We start from the raw sequence: 16,796 nt of genomic DNA on the forward strand, positions 1-16,796 counted from the left end.
TGTTCCCAAATTATTACATATTTGACAATAACAATCCTTGCCTTTTGTTATCTTCAGTGAGAAGCACAATTGCTATTAGTAACAGCCTTGTGAAAGCATAGTCATACCCATCCAGCCTTTGGAAAACAAAACTAGAACTAGCACTGATGAGATTCAGCTTCCCTTCCAGAGGCTGAAAGCTGTGCAAGATGCCTTTCACTGCAATGAGAAAAAGTATTTCCCCTCCTTGCTTGCACTGAGTAACCTGGGGATATAATTTATGATGGATTCACAAACAAAATGGTCAATGGTCCAGTACAAATCAAACATAAGCAGACACATTTCTAAACCTGTCCACCATGCTGCTTACACAATCTGTTGATCTATTGAACAAATATATGTTGAAAGATTAGGCGGGAGTTGACTGCCATTCAGTAAGATGAACGTAGACTAGACTCATTTTCTGCCTGACTTAACACTTAGGGATTTGTATTAAAGGGGAGGGGGAAGGAATTCCAGCCACCTAGATCTTTGGAATGAGATTATCCTGTCAAGGACCTCACACAAAGGTTCCTACCAGCCCTCTTTCACATATCGAACCATCTGTTTTCTGAATAGCGCTCCTTCACTTGCCTAGCAATTTTAATTCTGGCTATTCAGATTTTTTTTCCTTGGCAGAAGAGGAAAAAGGCAGCAGGATGAAGTTGTATGTGGTCCAGTTCTAAGTAAAGAGTGCTAGCTGTGCCATCATAGTCTTTGTTATACTGTTGTTTCACAAAAGAGTTGCTCAAGTCAGAGTGAAAACTAAAGACCATTAAGTGGAGAAAAAGCATTTATGCTGTCCAGGGCCATCCCCTGGCATATAATAAGCCCAGCCTTTGCTCAGCTGCTCTTTGTCGACACTCCCTCTGGGTAGAGGAGGCAACAGGTTTCCTAGAACAAAACTGTCCTGATTTTCACAGAAAACATCTTTCACCAAAAGAGATACTGCCTTTTGGAACTTGTGTCCAACAAGACTTTGATTAAAATGCAATTTGTTGGGATTAGAAGTAGCACCCAGTGGGAAAACAGTTTGTTTTATGACTCCGTCATGAGACCTGGCAAGCCCTGGCATCCCCAGCAAAGAGGGCTACTAAAAGTTTAGGTGGAAGGCTGACAAAAGATCAGACAGGCTTAAACCATCTCAGGTCTTCATCATCATGAAGAGTTCCCATTTTCGGCAAATGAAAAAATTTACAATAAAATCAGAATGTTTCTCATCGGGTCTATTTATAGACTTCTGAGATGTAATCTTGAATATCTGAGGCATACCTGAAATACAACCCTGGGGAGGCTTTGAATAGACCCTAGGCACAGCCGTTTTGTCAGGCAGATCTGGCTTTTAGAAACACAGCACTCAAAACGTGGGTAAAATCCGAGGCTCACTGAAGTCAGCAGCAACATTTCCATAAGTTTTCAGGAGGACGTTTATTCACACGCTTACAGGAGAACATCTCTCCTTCAGGCATCCAGTACTCAAATCCCACATGCTTCCGGGAGCACATTTTATTATGACGACTCCAGCAATCTAAGCTAGGCATCTATCTCATGCTCCTATAACTTTTTTTAAATTTAACCCAGCCACCAGAAGTAACACAACCAATTAAAAACATTGTTTACTGGCAGAGAGAACTTACTCAGCATCTCAGATACTTCCACCACCCCTTGGGCACGTGAAACACTTGAAAAGATATTGGAACAAATGACAATTTTCTGAACATCTTGATTGTATCCTCCAACTCTCACTGCATTTCTCACAAGAAAAGCTTTTTCAGAAGCAGGCTAGATAGGGATATCATTACCCAATTACTTGGGCTGCCTTCCACTCTTGCCTGCTATGTACCAGCAATGCTCTCTTGGAGAACTCTTGCATGCATGTTTCTAGTTGGGCATTTTGATACATCACAAAAATACAAGCATCTTGCATGCACCAGTGCCCATTTCCCTTGTGTTATCAAGAGCTTATTTATAAGAAATAAAAATCTACAGGAGTAGCTCCTCTAAGTGCTAAAATATGCTTAACCTGTCCCACCTCCCCCCCCCCCCCCCACACACACACCTTGTTTAGTTTACCCTTTCTAGAGCAGGCCCTGTGGTCTTTGGAGTAGGATGTCTTTTTGTTTGCTTCTTTCCACAAGTGGAGGCTAATGGAGTGCCAATCCCTCTTCCAATGCTGCCCTAATACTGATGGTAACACCTTAGAGAAACAGACACCATTGTTCCAGTTACAGCAAACAGTGCATTAACACTACTATGGCTAATTGCATCTCACTATCTGATATGCAAACACTAGCCTCTGCATACTTAAGCCTAAATTCACTGTAAAACTCCAAGTGTTTTAGGAAACAGATGTTTTGGCTTAAAGTGACCTAATACATATGGTACCAAATACAATCACACTCACTCTTCTAATACATTTGATATTACTGCAGTTCTGCTATCCCACTCAATCTGTTCCTCCTTTGTTCTTTGGCTCTCTATTGTGGTCTTGTCTACAGCTGTATTCCAACCACCACACAACGTGGCTCCACAACAAAAATACACCCAGCTTTGGCCTGTTATCAGGCTGTGAACAATCTTGAGATAATGCTTTGCTGCATGACTATTATGATGCATATGGGGCACCACAACTTGCACCTGATATATTCAGGGGCATTCAGTGTGGAAAAAATAGCAGACTGGCCAATAACCAGAGTCTGAACTAGATTGACAGACGCCTTCAAAGAGGACATGTTATACAGCTGCTGCACTTGCCATGTTTTGAGAGGGGGGAGATTCAGCTCCCAAACAGCTTTTGTCAGAACCCAATCTATGGAAAGCAAGCAAATGGCAACTTTATCCTAGGATTTCTACTTCATATATATTTATTCAATGTTTTGTTAATGAACTAGGATTTCAATCAGAAAGTTTAGAGGATATGGTCAATTCAAATGTCATACCCCTCTCTATAATTACTTGCTCATACTAAACAATAATTAAACAATCTATTTCTTTCAGTTCCTTGTCACACCACATTTGACAACACTAGTTGGCTTATTCATTTCACTACCTCTCCCATACATCCAGGAAAGAGTCACACTATTTAGTGTAAGCAACCATCTTAGATACTAAACTCCTAGAAGAAATGAAGGAAAGGGGTACATCCCTACCTAGATGCTGAGAACTGCCCACTAGAGGAGCTCTTCTCATTGCAAATGAAGGGATCTCAGCTCCATCTTTTACAAGCTGGAGGGATGAAAGCTAGTTTTATTAAAATCACTTAAGTTATAAGAACTGGCAAAAGATGATACCCAGAACTGTCTTCTCTACCATGTTCTTTCCCCAGGTTTAAAAATTGGGGCTGTCTCTTTACAGATGAGTCAATGGGCATCCTTTTACTGTCTCAGTGTATGCTTGTTCTGTTTTGTTAGAAAAGTTTGATTTTCTGGTTTCTCAGTAAACTCACTATCAGAAAAGATCAGTAAATTACATTTAGCGCTCTTGCATAAGATATTTGTGTGTAAAGCACTGTTTTTTTGTTATTACTCAGAGGGAATTTTCAACGTTACTAGTGATTGGTATTAGAGTTTAGGGGTCTAATTTTATTAATTTCTACAAAAGCATATTAATAGGATTGTCAAATTTGCTTCAGCTTTAGCCTGCTTTAATTAAATAATTACATAAGACCACCTACCCCAAGTTTTAGGTACTTTTGGCAAATCCTTACAGCAAATGAATGAAAAAACCCACCACAATTCACAATAACACAAGGGATGCAGGACAAAGCAGTCTGGAAACATGGGCAGACATACTTCTAGCATGTCCTTGGACCAATGTTTCTAATTCAGTAAGTGAGCCATCCATGATATGGATGGGGCAGATGCCCTAGCTGAATGCATTACAAATACAATTCCATGTTATTCAAGTGTCTAGATCATTCCCAGACAAAAGCAGCATATTAGCTATCTCTAGATAGCATAAGCCAAAATTTCACAGGGCTGTACACTGGTTTAATAAAGAAAGAATTGTTGGACAGTTTAAACCCCTCAGAGAAAGTGATCAGGCACTCAAGATTAGTTTGGCAGTCCCAGGCTTGTTAATCTAGCTGCTAAATTTTTTCCCCCTCCCCTAGCATAAAAGAAAAAAAAAAAAAACAAGCTACAAATATGGTTCTAATGAATTCACTAATGAATTCACTGGAGACAGTGTTTTAAAGAAAAACTTGACCATCTGGATTAAGTTACAGCAGATTGCTGGGTATTTTTCTTCCTTCATTCCCATGTATATGCCTAACAACATCATATTTGGCACAGCAGTAATATGTGATAGGCTCTACAGCTCTTTTGAAAGTCTGTAGGTACCTGCTCCAGACCTGGGGAAGTCAAATGGTAATCATAATAAATGACAGTCAAAGCAAGCCTCATTTTGTATTTTCTTCTGCTTAAGATAGCCACTACTATTAATCTTTCTTTTCTTGATGCCATGACATATGCCCAGAAAGTAGCCTCTACAGACAGCCAAGTTAATATATCAGATTGGTTAACGTCTAAAAATGAGGAGTGTTTTACACCAAGAAGGAAGGAAAAAAAAAAAAAGGAGAGCGAGCGAGCAAGAGCAGTCTTCTTTCAGCATAAGGTACCTGCTCTTCACTGAGCTCAACAAAATTATGTACAACTTACAGCCTTTCCAGATCAGGCCCAACTGTCTAAAGATCATTTAATTTTTCTTCCTGGAACTAGCAGCTGAAATGCCAGCTGCCAAAAGCAAAAAATTTTGCTAACAGACACTTACGCTGTACTACATAGACTTTGAAGCTCCAAACACACTTAAACGCAACTTTTCAAGGATAACAAAAAGAAATCTTGTTTTAAACATGGGAAGTTAAGACTCAAATTTTCGCCCAGGGAAGGAATCTCAGTGTTTTAAAAATATCTGACTCAGCAGAGTGTAAGCAACAGCACAAAGAATGTATTTATTATGTCTTGAGAACACAGCACAGGTCATCTGTTTTGTGTTTACACTGCAGTGACCCTTGAAGCTTCTGGAGCAATTTGTTCAGCTGCATCTACAAGCCACATTATGTGCTGCATTTCATCTGGCAGGTCATGTTTTAACTGGCAATACACACAGTTTTCTGTACAGGGCCATTACATTGGAAAAACAGGGTTTCTGCCCCACAGGAACTTTGCCTCACAATTGATAACTAATAAACATAATTTGTGCAACTTAATACCATGGTGGAATATACAGCATCTACTTGGATGGTAACACAGCAAGGCTTTTCAAATAACTGGAGTTGCAAGTAGCTGAACCTGGAACAGGAAGAGAGAAGGTCTCTTAGGATCTCCTCTTACCCACCATGCCATGTCATGACATACACACACACACGTATCAGATGATGCCAACAGTAGAGCTAGAGCCCTCCCAGTTCTTCCCCAGCAAGTCTGCCCAGTAGAAGATGGTCATGCAAGGACGACTTTCCTTTTAGATCAATGTTTTACACCACTGTCATTAGCCAGGCTCATCCCAGTGTATGCAACATTTCTTTAATTGGCCAGGTTAACCAAAAAGCAGTTGGGACACCTTGGACACAGTAAGAGCACGTAACAGCTTTCTAGTGCTTTTGCAGTTCACCTAAGAATAGGTCCTTCTCCACATAGTCAGTGCTGTATGCATGTGCTATGCTTGCAGATAGCGAGAAGCCATCACAACTACTACACGGGAGGGAGTGATTTACACAGCAGAGCTTTAACAGTTCTCAAGGATGGAAACCACAGTGGTATTTTTAAGGTATAAATTCTCTCTTCATATAACATATGGGGAAAATATGACAAGGTTTTACAGTCCACTCAGGATGAGTCATACTCAGAGGAGTTAAAATTACCATTTTTTTTTCCCCCCTGCATAAGGTTGTCTTTTCCAGTTCCTCTCACCCCAGCTGATTATCACCTTCATTGATGTTTCTCCTTTCCCATCTAGTTTCTCCCCTTCCTCCTCATCCCATTTGTCTCCTACCGCTCATGATGGCAGGTGATATACCTTACCATCATTAGCAGATGCAAATTACCACTTGCACCACCCCACTAGATAAGAAACACATAATAAAAATTGAACAAGAATTATGAGTGGAAGAACGAAGAAGGGGAAGAGGACAGTTTCTCTTCTCAAAGAGAAGAGAGCCCTAGGGAGCATAGTGAGCACACCTGCGGGAGACCTGGCAAGGAGTCAGTGACTGGCAGAGTACGTGGTAGCAGCCCCAGCATGTGAAACTGCACGCTGACCAAATTCCCGTCAGGGCCAGGCATGCATGTTCTGTTCTGTCAGCAATGTCTAGCTGCTTCCCGGACAGTAGCTACTCCAGGTTAGCACAGCTGAGATAAGGAAATAGCTCTAGTAGATTTAAGGGGCCCTTAGGATACGACGAGTCGAGTCCTGCCTGGGCGTCCGACCCATGCCTCCAGCAGCCTCCCATCAGCAACCCCTCTGCGCGGTTCCCGGGGCTCCCTGCGCAGCCTGGAGTGCAAGTCCTTCATTAAATCTATCCTGTTTAACCCCTCACAAACTCTGAGCGCCTCTCTCTGCTGGGATCCAACCCTCCCTTGCAGTCACAGGGAGGAAGACCACCTCACAAACCATTCCCTCCTCTCAAACTATTTCTATCCATCAGGACTGTGCACAGTTATCAGGACTGCACAGCCAAAGGAGAAGGGGCAACAATCCTTATTCCAACTGGATATAATAAATAAAAACATAATGAGAATAGTTAGGCACTGAAACTGGCTGTCCAGAAAACACTATGGAATCACCATTCTTAGAATTATTCAAAACTCAACTGGACAGGCCCTAAGCAACCCAACTTAACTTTGAACTTGGCCCTGTTTGAGCAGATGTTACACCAGATAACATCCTGAGGTCCCTTCCGACCTAAATTTTATTCTATGACAGACAGGCTGCAGGTCACTGAAGTCTGAGACTTTCCAAGTTAAATCAGTAATTTTGTTAAGAACTGGCTTTGTGGAAAAAGGAGAGAATAGGAGGCCAGTAGCCTTTATGATAAATTTCAACATAAGGAGTTATGTTTCCTCCTTGTTTTTACTGAAGTGGTCATGAATAGAGGCTAGGAAGCAAGAACAAGAGGATATGAAGTTAAAGGCCCATGCTGAAGGGATGGAGCAGCATTATGGGATAAATTCAAGAGAAGTGACCAAAGACTAACCAGATATTAGCAAAGGCTGGCATACATGTAAAACCAGGGAGAAGTATGGTGAATACGCATGTCATTTTGCCTTTGCTAGAGTAGATAGATCTGGTATCCTAAAAAAAAGGTTTTCTTACAGTTTGTTTCCCCCCCCCCCCCCCCAATAGATTTCCCAGTGGATGCCTGAATTGGTAGTTATAAAATTCCATCCACTCCTGGCAGGTAAGTAATCAAGCACATATTGATTGCACAGCTATCAAAAATAACAAAACTGCCCCTTCTTCCAGTACAAGATGACGACAACCACTGCAGCTTCCTGAGCTCCCAAAACCCAACAGGTTGGGATTTAATACCATCTCTAACTGGTTTCATTTAAAGAGGTCAATTCCAATTTATTTATTCATACTGAATAGTCCAGCAGCCCAACCCACTCATCACACTGCGTGTGGTTTCTTAGGACTGCATAAGAGAGGGATGGATATTGTGCTATCCCAAAACAAACAAAATTCAAGGGAAAAAAACAGTAGAAGAGTTACAGATGTTAAGCAGGCCTTTCAAATCCTTCCCACATCTGACCAGAGACAGAGCATACTTTTTAAAAGGAAACTCTTCCTTTAAAAGGCTGAGAACTGCAACAGCAAATAAATCAGTGAAAGTAAGATCAAATTAAAGCTCCTTTTCTAGAAGGAGAAACTTGATTGCTATGGGACATTCAGACAATTGCTCTGAGTTGAAGCTGTTCTTACCATTTAGTTTCTGTTTTCTTTCATTTTGCTTTTGTAACATGAGTTTCTTCACACTGGCGTAGCAGCAAGTTACCTCCCAAGAAGCTGGAGAGACAGTCAAATAACTAGCAGTCTTTTACTTCTGATTGATTGTCTTGCTTGAGGCATGTTTTCAGGCTTTGAATGAAAGCATGGGAAATTGCTATAATAAGCCTCAAACTTTAAAGTCACGCTGTAGCAAGGAAGACACTTGCTACAGCACATATTGTGGAACATTTCAAATCAACACAGCAGAACACTGCTCTGCTCCTGAGCAAAGACAATTCTGTCACTATATATGAGATTAATAGAACTCACACAAATATAAAATCCACTTTTAAGAATTTCTATAGTGCCAGCCCTAGAAAAGCAACCTTTTTCTTTTCCAATCAGCAATACCTACAATTTTCTGTATTATCTGCAAGTCCATAGCATATAGGGAGCAAAGAATTTGCAGTAGGACTACCTCCAGGTTTTTGAAGGAAAAACATCATAAAACACTATGTTCATGACACTAGTGTATATTAGTTCCAGAACATAAGCTATTAATGCCAGGACCTAACAGCTGAATAAGGATGATCAGAGCAGTAAGAGATCCAAAAGTCTGCAGTGTTCCCCCACTGGACAAAGCAGACCCTCAGGTTTAAGACCTTTTAGCTTTTGACATTATAGCTTCTCATGCTGTAAAAGACAAAGGCTTCTCCTAGGCAAACTCCTCATTCATTTCCTACCCTATAACTTCACCCAGGTTCCAATCTCCAGCACAACTGATCAAGAATTAATCATCAGCATACCTGAACTAGGAATTTTAAACTTTTTCTAGATTTTCTTTCCAGAATTTTCAACTTTTCCTTTCCCAAACATGAAGGCAGAATTCCTTATAAGCTGCCTTCCTGAGAACAAAGAGGAGGACCATACAGCCCATGTAACCATATAACCTTTGTACAGCCTATTTTCAGTAGGACAAACTGGCTCACAACTTGATTTTATAGGTCTATGCCAAAAGCACATTGCACTTTAACCACCATGGATAGCCATCACCTGGCCAGGTAAGACAATTTCTCAGGAACTTATCAAACAACCAGATAAACATTTACTTGGACATTTGCTCTTCCACTGCCTCTTTTCCCCCCTGAGGGTACCCAGAAAAATTCAGAGCAACCAACAGCACTGCTTCCTGGCTTTGCTGTTTTTGGTTAGATAACACAGAAGTAACATTCCACCCAAATCTCTTCAATCAAAGAGAAAGGCTGAGTTTACCTTTCTGGTGTTGCATCCTCATTGCTGCTCAAGCATGCTATCTCTAACACACCTCCATTTCCTCTGTAAACAGCAAAGTTGTCCCTGCTGGCAGCAAAACAAGGCTCCTTCCCAGTCCAGCCAATGGCCACCCTCCTCTCCAGCAAACAGCCCCCAACACAGCAGACCTTCACCCTGCCAGAGAGAGACAGCTCAGTAAGGTCACCCCACTTCTTCCTCCCAGGCATATCAAACCTGTTGCAGAGGTGCAAAGCAGATGGCAGGACCTCCTATAATTTAGGGGAGGCCACCCCCCATTACCCAGAGGGGCATGGACCCTGCTGAACACTGACCAGCCCTCTCCTCATAGCCCCCACTCCCCAGCCCAGCCCCTCACTGAGGCCAGAGGGGCCTCACCTGGCTCACACCTCATCAGCAAGCAATAACAAGAAAAATCTGCTCAAAAGGGAGGCTTTGTGCTTCCTTTCCCCCTTATTAAACACAGCTGCCTCCCCCCTGCCCAGTGCAGAAAGCCCTAAGGGCCCTGCTTAGAACCCCTTTATAAGCAAAAAGTGATTTCTTTATGAAAGCCTAAAAAACAGCTTTGGGATATTTCATGGAAAAATAAGCCTTTGTTCTCTATCAGACTCTACTTTCTTTTATCAGACTTTCTAACTGGAAAGTTGAGCTCAAGCTACAAAAAAAAGGTAATGGGAAATGTTAAGAACTGGCTGTGATTTAACTCTTTTCTCTTGGGATTACAGATTACTAGTTATAAATGCCAAGGAGATGCCTATTTCCATTTCTGATTCACAGCTCAGGTGTCCTTGGATTACCATACAGAAACATCTGGACAACCTTATGGGATAGAGTAATAGAAATGGGTGAAATGGCATACTGGAACCTCATTCCAGGTGAGTTTTCTAGATTACAGGTTACATTAACACTAAAAAGGGATGTCATCACTATTCCTCCTTCCCCAGCTCAGTATCCTCTGCCATCCCCTCTTCCTTCCATTTTGGTGTTCATCAGATGCTCCACAGAGCTGCTTCAGCACTCTGATTCTGTAAAGGACTCATCTCCGGCAGGGCACCATGACTCAAGAAGCCTTGTATAGACCTGCATTCTCACATTTTGCTCTGTGTGCCTGTGGTGCAAAAAAAAGCTATATTTCCTTCAAAGGGACAGCACAGTTTGAGGCATTCCTCTCTGGTGAAATAGCATAATAGGTCAGTCACTTATATCAGGAGTATGAGTGCTGGATTCAATGCTGCTCTTAGCCTGCATTCAAATCTGCCTTTCCTAATCACTAGAATTGCTGTATTTTTTCTTCCACTCAAAATGGCATCAGTATACAGAAAATATGAAAGACTCCTTCAACTAGACAACATGATCAGGGCAGTCCTTCTGGGAAAGACATCCCCCCCCCCCCCCCCAAACCAAGAGGCTTGTGGCTTGATGTGGGGAAATACCTTTGCTTTGAATTATAATCAAGATGTACTGTGACACTATTCAAATGCATTCTGTGGAATAATATTATGATTTTATGCACAATTGATTTATAAAAGGTTATGCCTAGTACACATATACAAAATAATATATATTAGAACTGGCAAAGAATTTTGTTCAGTTGACTTGATACTATCACAAATCTCTTCTTCATCAGTTATTGTTTGCACTGACATCCAATGTATCATTTGTAAGGGCTCCCTGCTTCTGTCTGGCACTAGTGTTTGGCAGAAAAGAAGGCCACCCAGCAAAGACTGACTGCCCTAGAAATGGGATAAACAAAAGGAATCTTTTAGGATTACAATTAAACTGACAGAAAATAATTATTAGCTACCCTGTAAGTTATTGCTTCACCCTTTTTTTCCCCCATGTACTTTTTCCAGTGCCTTTTCTGCTACTGCCAGTTTCTTTATTCAATATGCAATTATTTCCTCCCACTACTTTACAGGGGGCTAATAACCTTAAAAAAAATTTCAAGGCCTTCAAGTTTTACATCTTGCAGATAACACATATAGACAGTCATGCCAAGATTTCACCAAATGAAGCACACAACCTCTTCATTAAAAAACAAACAAAACCCTAAAACAACCAACCTCCCCAACCCCAGAAAAAAACACCAAAAAGACCCACACAGCTGCTGGAATAAGTTTTACTTTTTGACACACACAAAAAAAAAAATCACAAACTATAAGCAGCAGAACATTTGAAACCAGAAATTGAGAGAACTGTTACATGATGAGTCCTTAAGTTTTCAGAACCAAGGCTTAAAGTAAATCCCTGGGTGTGGGGAGGACAGGAGAGTAGTTTTTTTATTACAACTAAGAAATAGATATTATGCAAGTCTGATTAAATTTATTCACATGCATAAAGAACATCTATTTCCATAGCTGCTCAGACTCACTGTACATTCTAAAAGCTAATGAGTTTTCCATCCTATAAAATAGGATGGATACAAGAGGGAAAGATGGATGAAAATATTTCATGATTTTCCTTGACACAATCATATTGAAGCCCCTTGATTACTAATAATTTGGTCTTAGTAATTAACAACCACTATGGTGCAGTTTACTGTGGAACTATTATATACACATGTACTTTTTCAAAAGTTACATAAGTATGTGAAAATATTTGGTTTTTTGATTCCTCCAACATCAGCTTTCTTAAAAAATGCTTCTCTTGGGCTTTGCCAATGCTGCTAAGCAAAATCAGTGATCATTGGCAGTATGGTCAGATGTCTGGAATACCCTTCAATATGAAAACAGGGACAGCCTAAAAATTAAGTAACCTAGTGCATACATTTAAAATTTTTCCTTTCAAAATGGCATAACACTTTACAATATTTCAGTGTATCAAATATGATTATTTCTTCTGAAAAGCCAGATGCTTCTGCTTTTTGCCTATGTGAGGAAGAAACACACCCACCACCCATGCTGGTATGTCATTTTCATACAGATGCATGTTCAGGATGCAGCAGCAAAGGTATAGATACATCTAGACTTCTACAATTAGTGCCTGTCCATGAAACTAGATCATTCAGAGTGGTTAACATTCTACATTCCAAATACAAAGGTAGGTATGTGTGTGTATAAATATATATATATAAAAAAGCTATTACAATTCTAGAGTGCTATAAAATGGTTTCAGTAGAATTGTCATGTAAATTGAAAAGAAAATTAATGTTTCTTCAGACTGAAAAACAGAGTGAAAATTTGCCCCCGACTGGAAAATTCTGTACTCAGTCAGTGAATCTGTCCCGTTGGCTTCTTCCTGGTTACATGTCTTTGAAAGATCAGGGATGTAGCTCGCTGTCAAACATTAAGGGAAATGAGAAAGCAGCTCCTTACAGATAAGTCAACCTCTCTGCCAGTTTGTGTAATCTGAACTGTTTGTTCAAAGATTTGCTCCTGTTCAGCTGTACTCTCCATTCGCAACAAAAATCCTAGTTCAGTTGCAGAATCTAGAAAATGTATGGCCCCCACTAGCACAATAGCTAGGTTTGTCTAGCACACTGTGGTAGAACCCATTAAAATTTGAAAAAAACATAGCTAGAATAAATGCACATATTCTCTCCCCATCCACTCCTCTTGAATACATCAAGAAAACTTGATTTGCAGTGTAAGGGTAAGGCGGGGGCACGGCCCGGACTCCCGGCAGGGACGGATACACAAACACAAGGCACACCAGGGTCGATACTGCGCGTTTATTACCTCTGCGTCTGGGCGGGGGTTCCCCAGCGATTTCCCGATCGAGGCACTAATGGAGCGGGAGAGTCCCTGGCACCGCTGAGCGTCGGTCCAGGGCGAGGAACGCCGGGGGGGCACTATGTGAGGTTTTTATGGACGGCACACATGCGCAGCAAGCACATTGAGCTCATCGCTGCTTCCGATTCAGAGCCCAGGTGCAGCGCCACACTGGCACGGGCTCGGCCGTGTGACTGTGGGTCAGCGTGCCCAGCGGATGCTCCTTTTCCCACGGGACGGTCTGGCTAGCTTCCATCGCCTAGCTCCTCGACCTTCCTCCGCGTTTTCCCGTACACACAGGCTTCTAGTTTTGCTGACTGACTGCTCAGTTTAGCTCTTCAGAGATGTCCCATACTGATGCCATAGAGGAAGGGACTCAACACTGCTCAAGTATGAATTCATAGAGCCTATAAGGTCTGTCTACATGGGATGCTCAGTAAAATTAAATTTAATTTGTACAGTGGATTAGTTAAAAAGCAAAAAATTTTTGTCAATATTCTCACAAGAAATTAAGAAGCAAGTTTAATGTAGTTTAGGTTAATTCACTTCTGAATGGGAGCAGTCACGCAAGTACTTAACATCGTTTAAATGATCCTCACACTGCTAGTGATTTAATTAAATTTAATTAAATTTACTCAAGTATCTACATGTAGACATTAGAAAGGAAATGGTCTTTAACTACCGATTAGCCTCTCTAAAACATGAGCACAACTTAGCTAGCTTTGTCTAATCATAGGAATCTTCTGTTAACGAATGAAGCTTCTGATGTACTTAGTTGAAATGTAGTCCTGCATGAATTCTGTTCAGTTTTGGGGGGGGGGGGAATTACCTCTTCCTGAGGGATGAGCAAATGAATTATAATTAGGCACATATATTACTGTATCTACCAAAAAATATGCTGGACATCAGAGGAAACTTATAAACTGCACAATTTTATGAAATGTTCAATTTCTATATTTACACTAAAATTAGTACAAAATTGCCTTTTAAGTTTTCTGTAGCACAAGACAGTATCTACTGGATTTGATACTCTAGTATGTATATTGACTACTTTGAAGTACAAATAAGGGAATCTAGAAAGAGCTATAAAGAATAAAACATCATTTTCAAACTATACATAGTGTTTGCTTTTGCTTATAAAAAGGTACTTACATCCCCCAAAAGGTTTTCAAATAGATCACTTAATAAGCAGGGGAAAAAAGACTGGTTGTTGGTACTAAAGCCTTCACTATAATAAACTAAATATATTTACAATTTATACAAATGTTTGACCTTCAACAAAAATACAAAAACATATCACAAGATGCAAAAATGGGAAACAAGTTCATCTGAGACACTACTGCTCTACACAGGGCAGAATACAAGCTGAACTGCAAGGAACAGAAAGGTAATCCCACATATTCAGGCAATGAGAACAGTTTGCATGAGGTCACAAAGAACGAGAAAAATAAAAGGCTCCAATATTCTTCAGCAGACTCAGTTTTTTAAAACTATGTCAAAAACTTAGGCTACATCTGTCCATCTTGCCTCTGTGTTCTGTTTGGTCCATGTAGCCAATATTTAGTTGCTGGATGTTGCCTTCTCTTTTGGAGAATCGGAGTAGTTTCATGGCAAGGTCTGGAACCCCAATACTTTTGTTCCCTTTTAAAAGGCAAAACCTTTAACTTCTACAATTAAGAACAACTTTGGCCCAGTTCAGCTTCTAAAAGTTACATCCCCATCAAATTTTTCAGTAGATAACTTCATAGACTGTAGCCTTTTTGTCTCCAGAGCCAGTGACTATATATTTATCATCCACAGAGATGTCACAGCTAAGCACTGATGAAGATTCTTTGGACTAGAAGAAAAATAGAAATATATTACATCATTAAAAAAAAAAGTTTGTTAAACTCACCTCAGCATCCCACTTTGGGTAACCACATAGATGAAGGGATGAGGCCACTCTTTGGACTCTTCATATTCTAGATTTTTCTTAAAAAGCATCATCATCCTTACCTGGAAGATGCTGGCACCATAAGGAGTTCTCCATGCATTAAGAAGGTTATCTTTCCCAGTACTCACAAACCATTTACCTAGAATATAAAACAGAGGGACTATAAAAACATATGAAATGGACATCTGACAGATTTGGGATTTTCAACTCACATCTATGAGATGTTAGTTAGCTAATTAATTAGTTAGTTAACTAATTAGTCAGTTAGCTGGTTAATATTCAAGTATCACTTCCTCCAGGCTCAAGATGGGTGCATCCCTCTGAGTAAGAAGTTGAGCAAAGTGGTCAGGAGACCTGCATGGATGAGCAAGGAGCTCCTGGCAAAACTCAGACATAAGCAGGAAGCGTCCCTGCTTCCACCTTCTGTACAGGACACTTGGGAGGAATACAGGGACATTGTCAGAGTCTGCAGGGATGCGACAAGGAAGGCCAAGGCCCATTTGGAATTAAACCTGGCAAGGGATGTCAGGGACAACAAGAAGGGGTTCTTCAAATACATCAGTAGCAAAAGGAAGACTAGGGAAAATGTGGGCCCGCTGCTGAATGGGGTGGGTGCCCTGATGACAAAGGACACAGAGAAGGCAGAGTTGCTGAATGCCTTCTTTGCTTCAGTCTTCACTGCTAAGGCCAGCCCTTGGGAACCCCAGACCCTGGGGACAAGAGAGGAAGGCTGGAGAAAGGAAGACTCTCCCTTGGTCGAGGAGGATCAGGTTAGAGATCTTTTGTCCAAACTTGACACCCACAAGTCCATGGGCCCCGATGGGATGCACCCACGAGTGCTGAGGGAGCTGGCAGATGTTATCGCTAGGCCACTCTCCATCACCTTTGAAAGGTCCTGGAGATCAGGAGAGGTGCCTGAGGACTGGGAGAAAGCCAAGGTCACTCCAGCCTTCAAAAAGGGCAAGAAGGAGGACCCAGGGAACTACAGGCCTGTCAGCCTCACCTCCATCCCTGGGAAGGTGATGGAACAGCTCCTCCTGGAGGTCCTCACTAAGCATGTGGAGCACAGGAAGGTGATCAGGAGTAGTCAGCATGGATTCACCAAAGGGAAATCATGCTTGACCAATCTGATAGCCTTCTATGATGGAAGGACTGGCTGGGGAGATGAGGGCAGAGCAGTGGATGTTGTCTCCCTGGACTTCAGCAAGGCTTTTGACACTGTCTCCCATCACATCCTCCTAGGCAAGCTCAGGAAGTGTGGGATGGATGAGTGGACAGTGAGGTGGATTGAGACCTGGCTGGATGGCAGAGCTCAGAGGGTTGTGGTCAGTGGCACAGAGTCTAGTTGGAGGCCTGTAGCTAGCGGTGTCCCCCAGGGGTCAGTCCTGGGTCCAGTCTTGTTCAATGTATTCATTGATGACCTGGATGAAGGGACAGAGTGCACCCTCAGCAAGTTTGCTGGTGATACTAAACTGGGAGGAGTGGCTGACACACCAGAAGACTGTGCTGCCATTCAGAGGGACCTGGACAGGCTGGAGAGCTGGGCAGTGTTGAACTTCATGAGGTTCCTTCTAAGGCAAGTGCAGGGTCCTGCACCTGGGGAGGAATAACCCCATGCACCAGGACAGGCTGGGGGCTGACCTGCTGGAAAACAGCTCTGCAGAGAAGGACCTGGGAGTCCTGGTGGACAACAAGTTGACCATGAGCCAGCAATGTGCCCTTGGGGCCAAGAAGGCCAAGGGTATCCTGGGCTGCATTAGGCAGAGTGTTGCCAGCAGGTCGAGGGAGGTGATCCTGCCCCTCTACTCAGCCCTGGGGAGGCCTCACCTGGAGTCCTGTGTCCAGTGCTGGGCTCCCCAGTACAAGAGAGACATGGAGCTCCTGGAGAGAGTCCAGCGGAGGGCTACAAAGATGAT

General features: G+C 41.9%; 1 protein-coding gene across 8 annotated transcripts in view; it reads right to left on the reverse strand.

Moving 5' to 3' along the window:
- Window positions 1-11,343: 11,343 nt before the first annotated feature.
- Window positions 11,344-16,796, reverse strand: part of LOC104152781 (transducin-like enhancer protein 1) — an 85,045-nt gene continuing 79,592 nt past the window's right edge. For all 8 annotated transcript variants that reach the window (XM_068926255.1, XM_068926254.1, XM_068926253.1 and 5 more), the window contains 2 exons: window positions 14,943-15,019; window positions 11,344-14,784 (listed from right to left, as the gene is read on the reverse strand). In XM_068926255.1, the coding sequence (XP_068782356.1) occupies window positions 14,677-14,784; window positions 14,943-15,019 (185 nt within the window). In that variant the 3' untranslated portion in view covers window positions 11,344-14,676. The remainder of the gene's footprint in view (window positions 14,785-14,942; window positions 15,020-16,796) is intronic.

Source organism: Struthio camelus, chromosome W (genome assembly GCF_040807025.1).
Source record: "Struthio camelus isolate bStrCam1 chromosome W, bStrCam1.hap1, whole genome shotgun sequence".
Classification (NCBI taxonomy): Eukaryota; Metazoa; Chordata; class Aves; order Struthioniformes; family Struthionidae; genus Struthio; species Struthio camelus.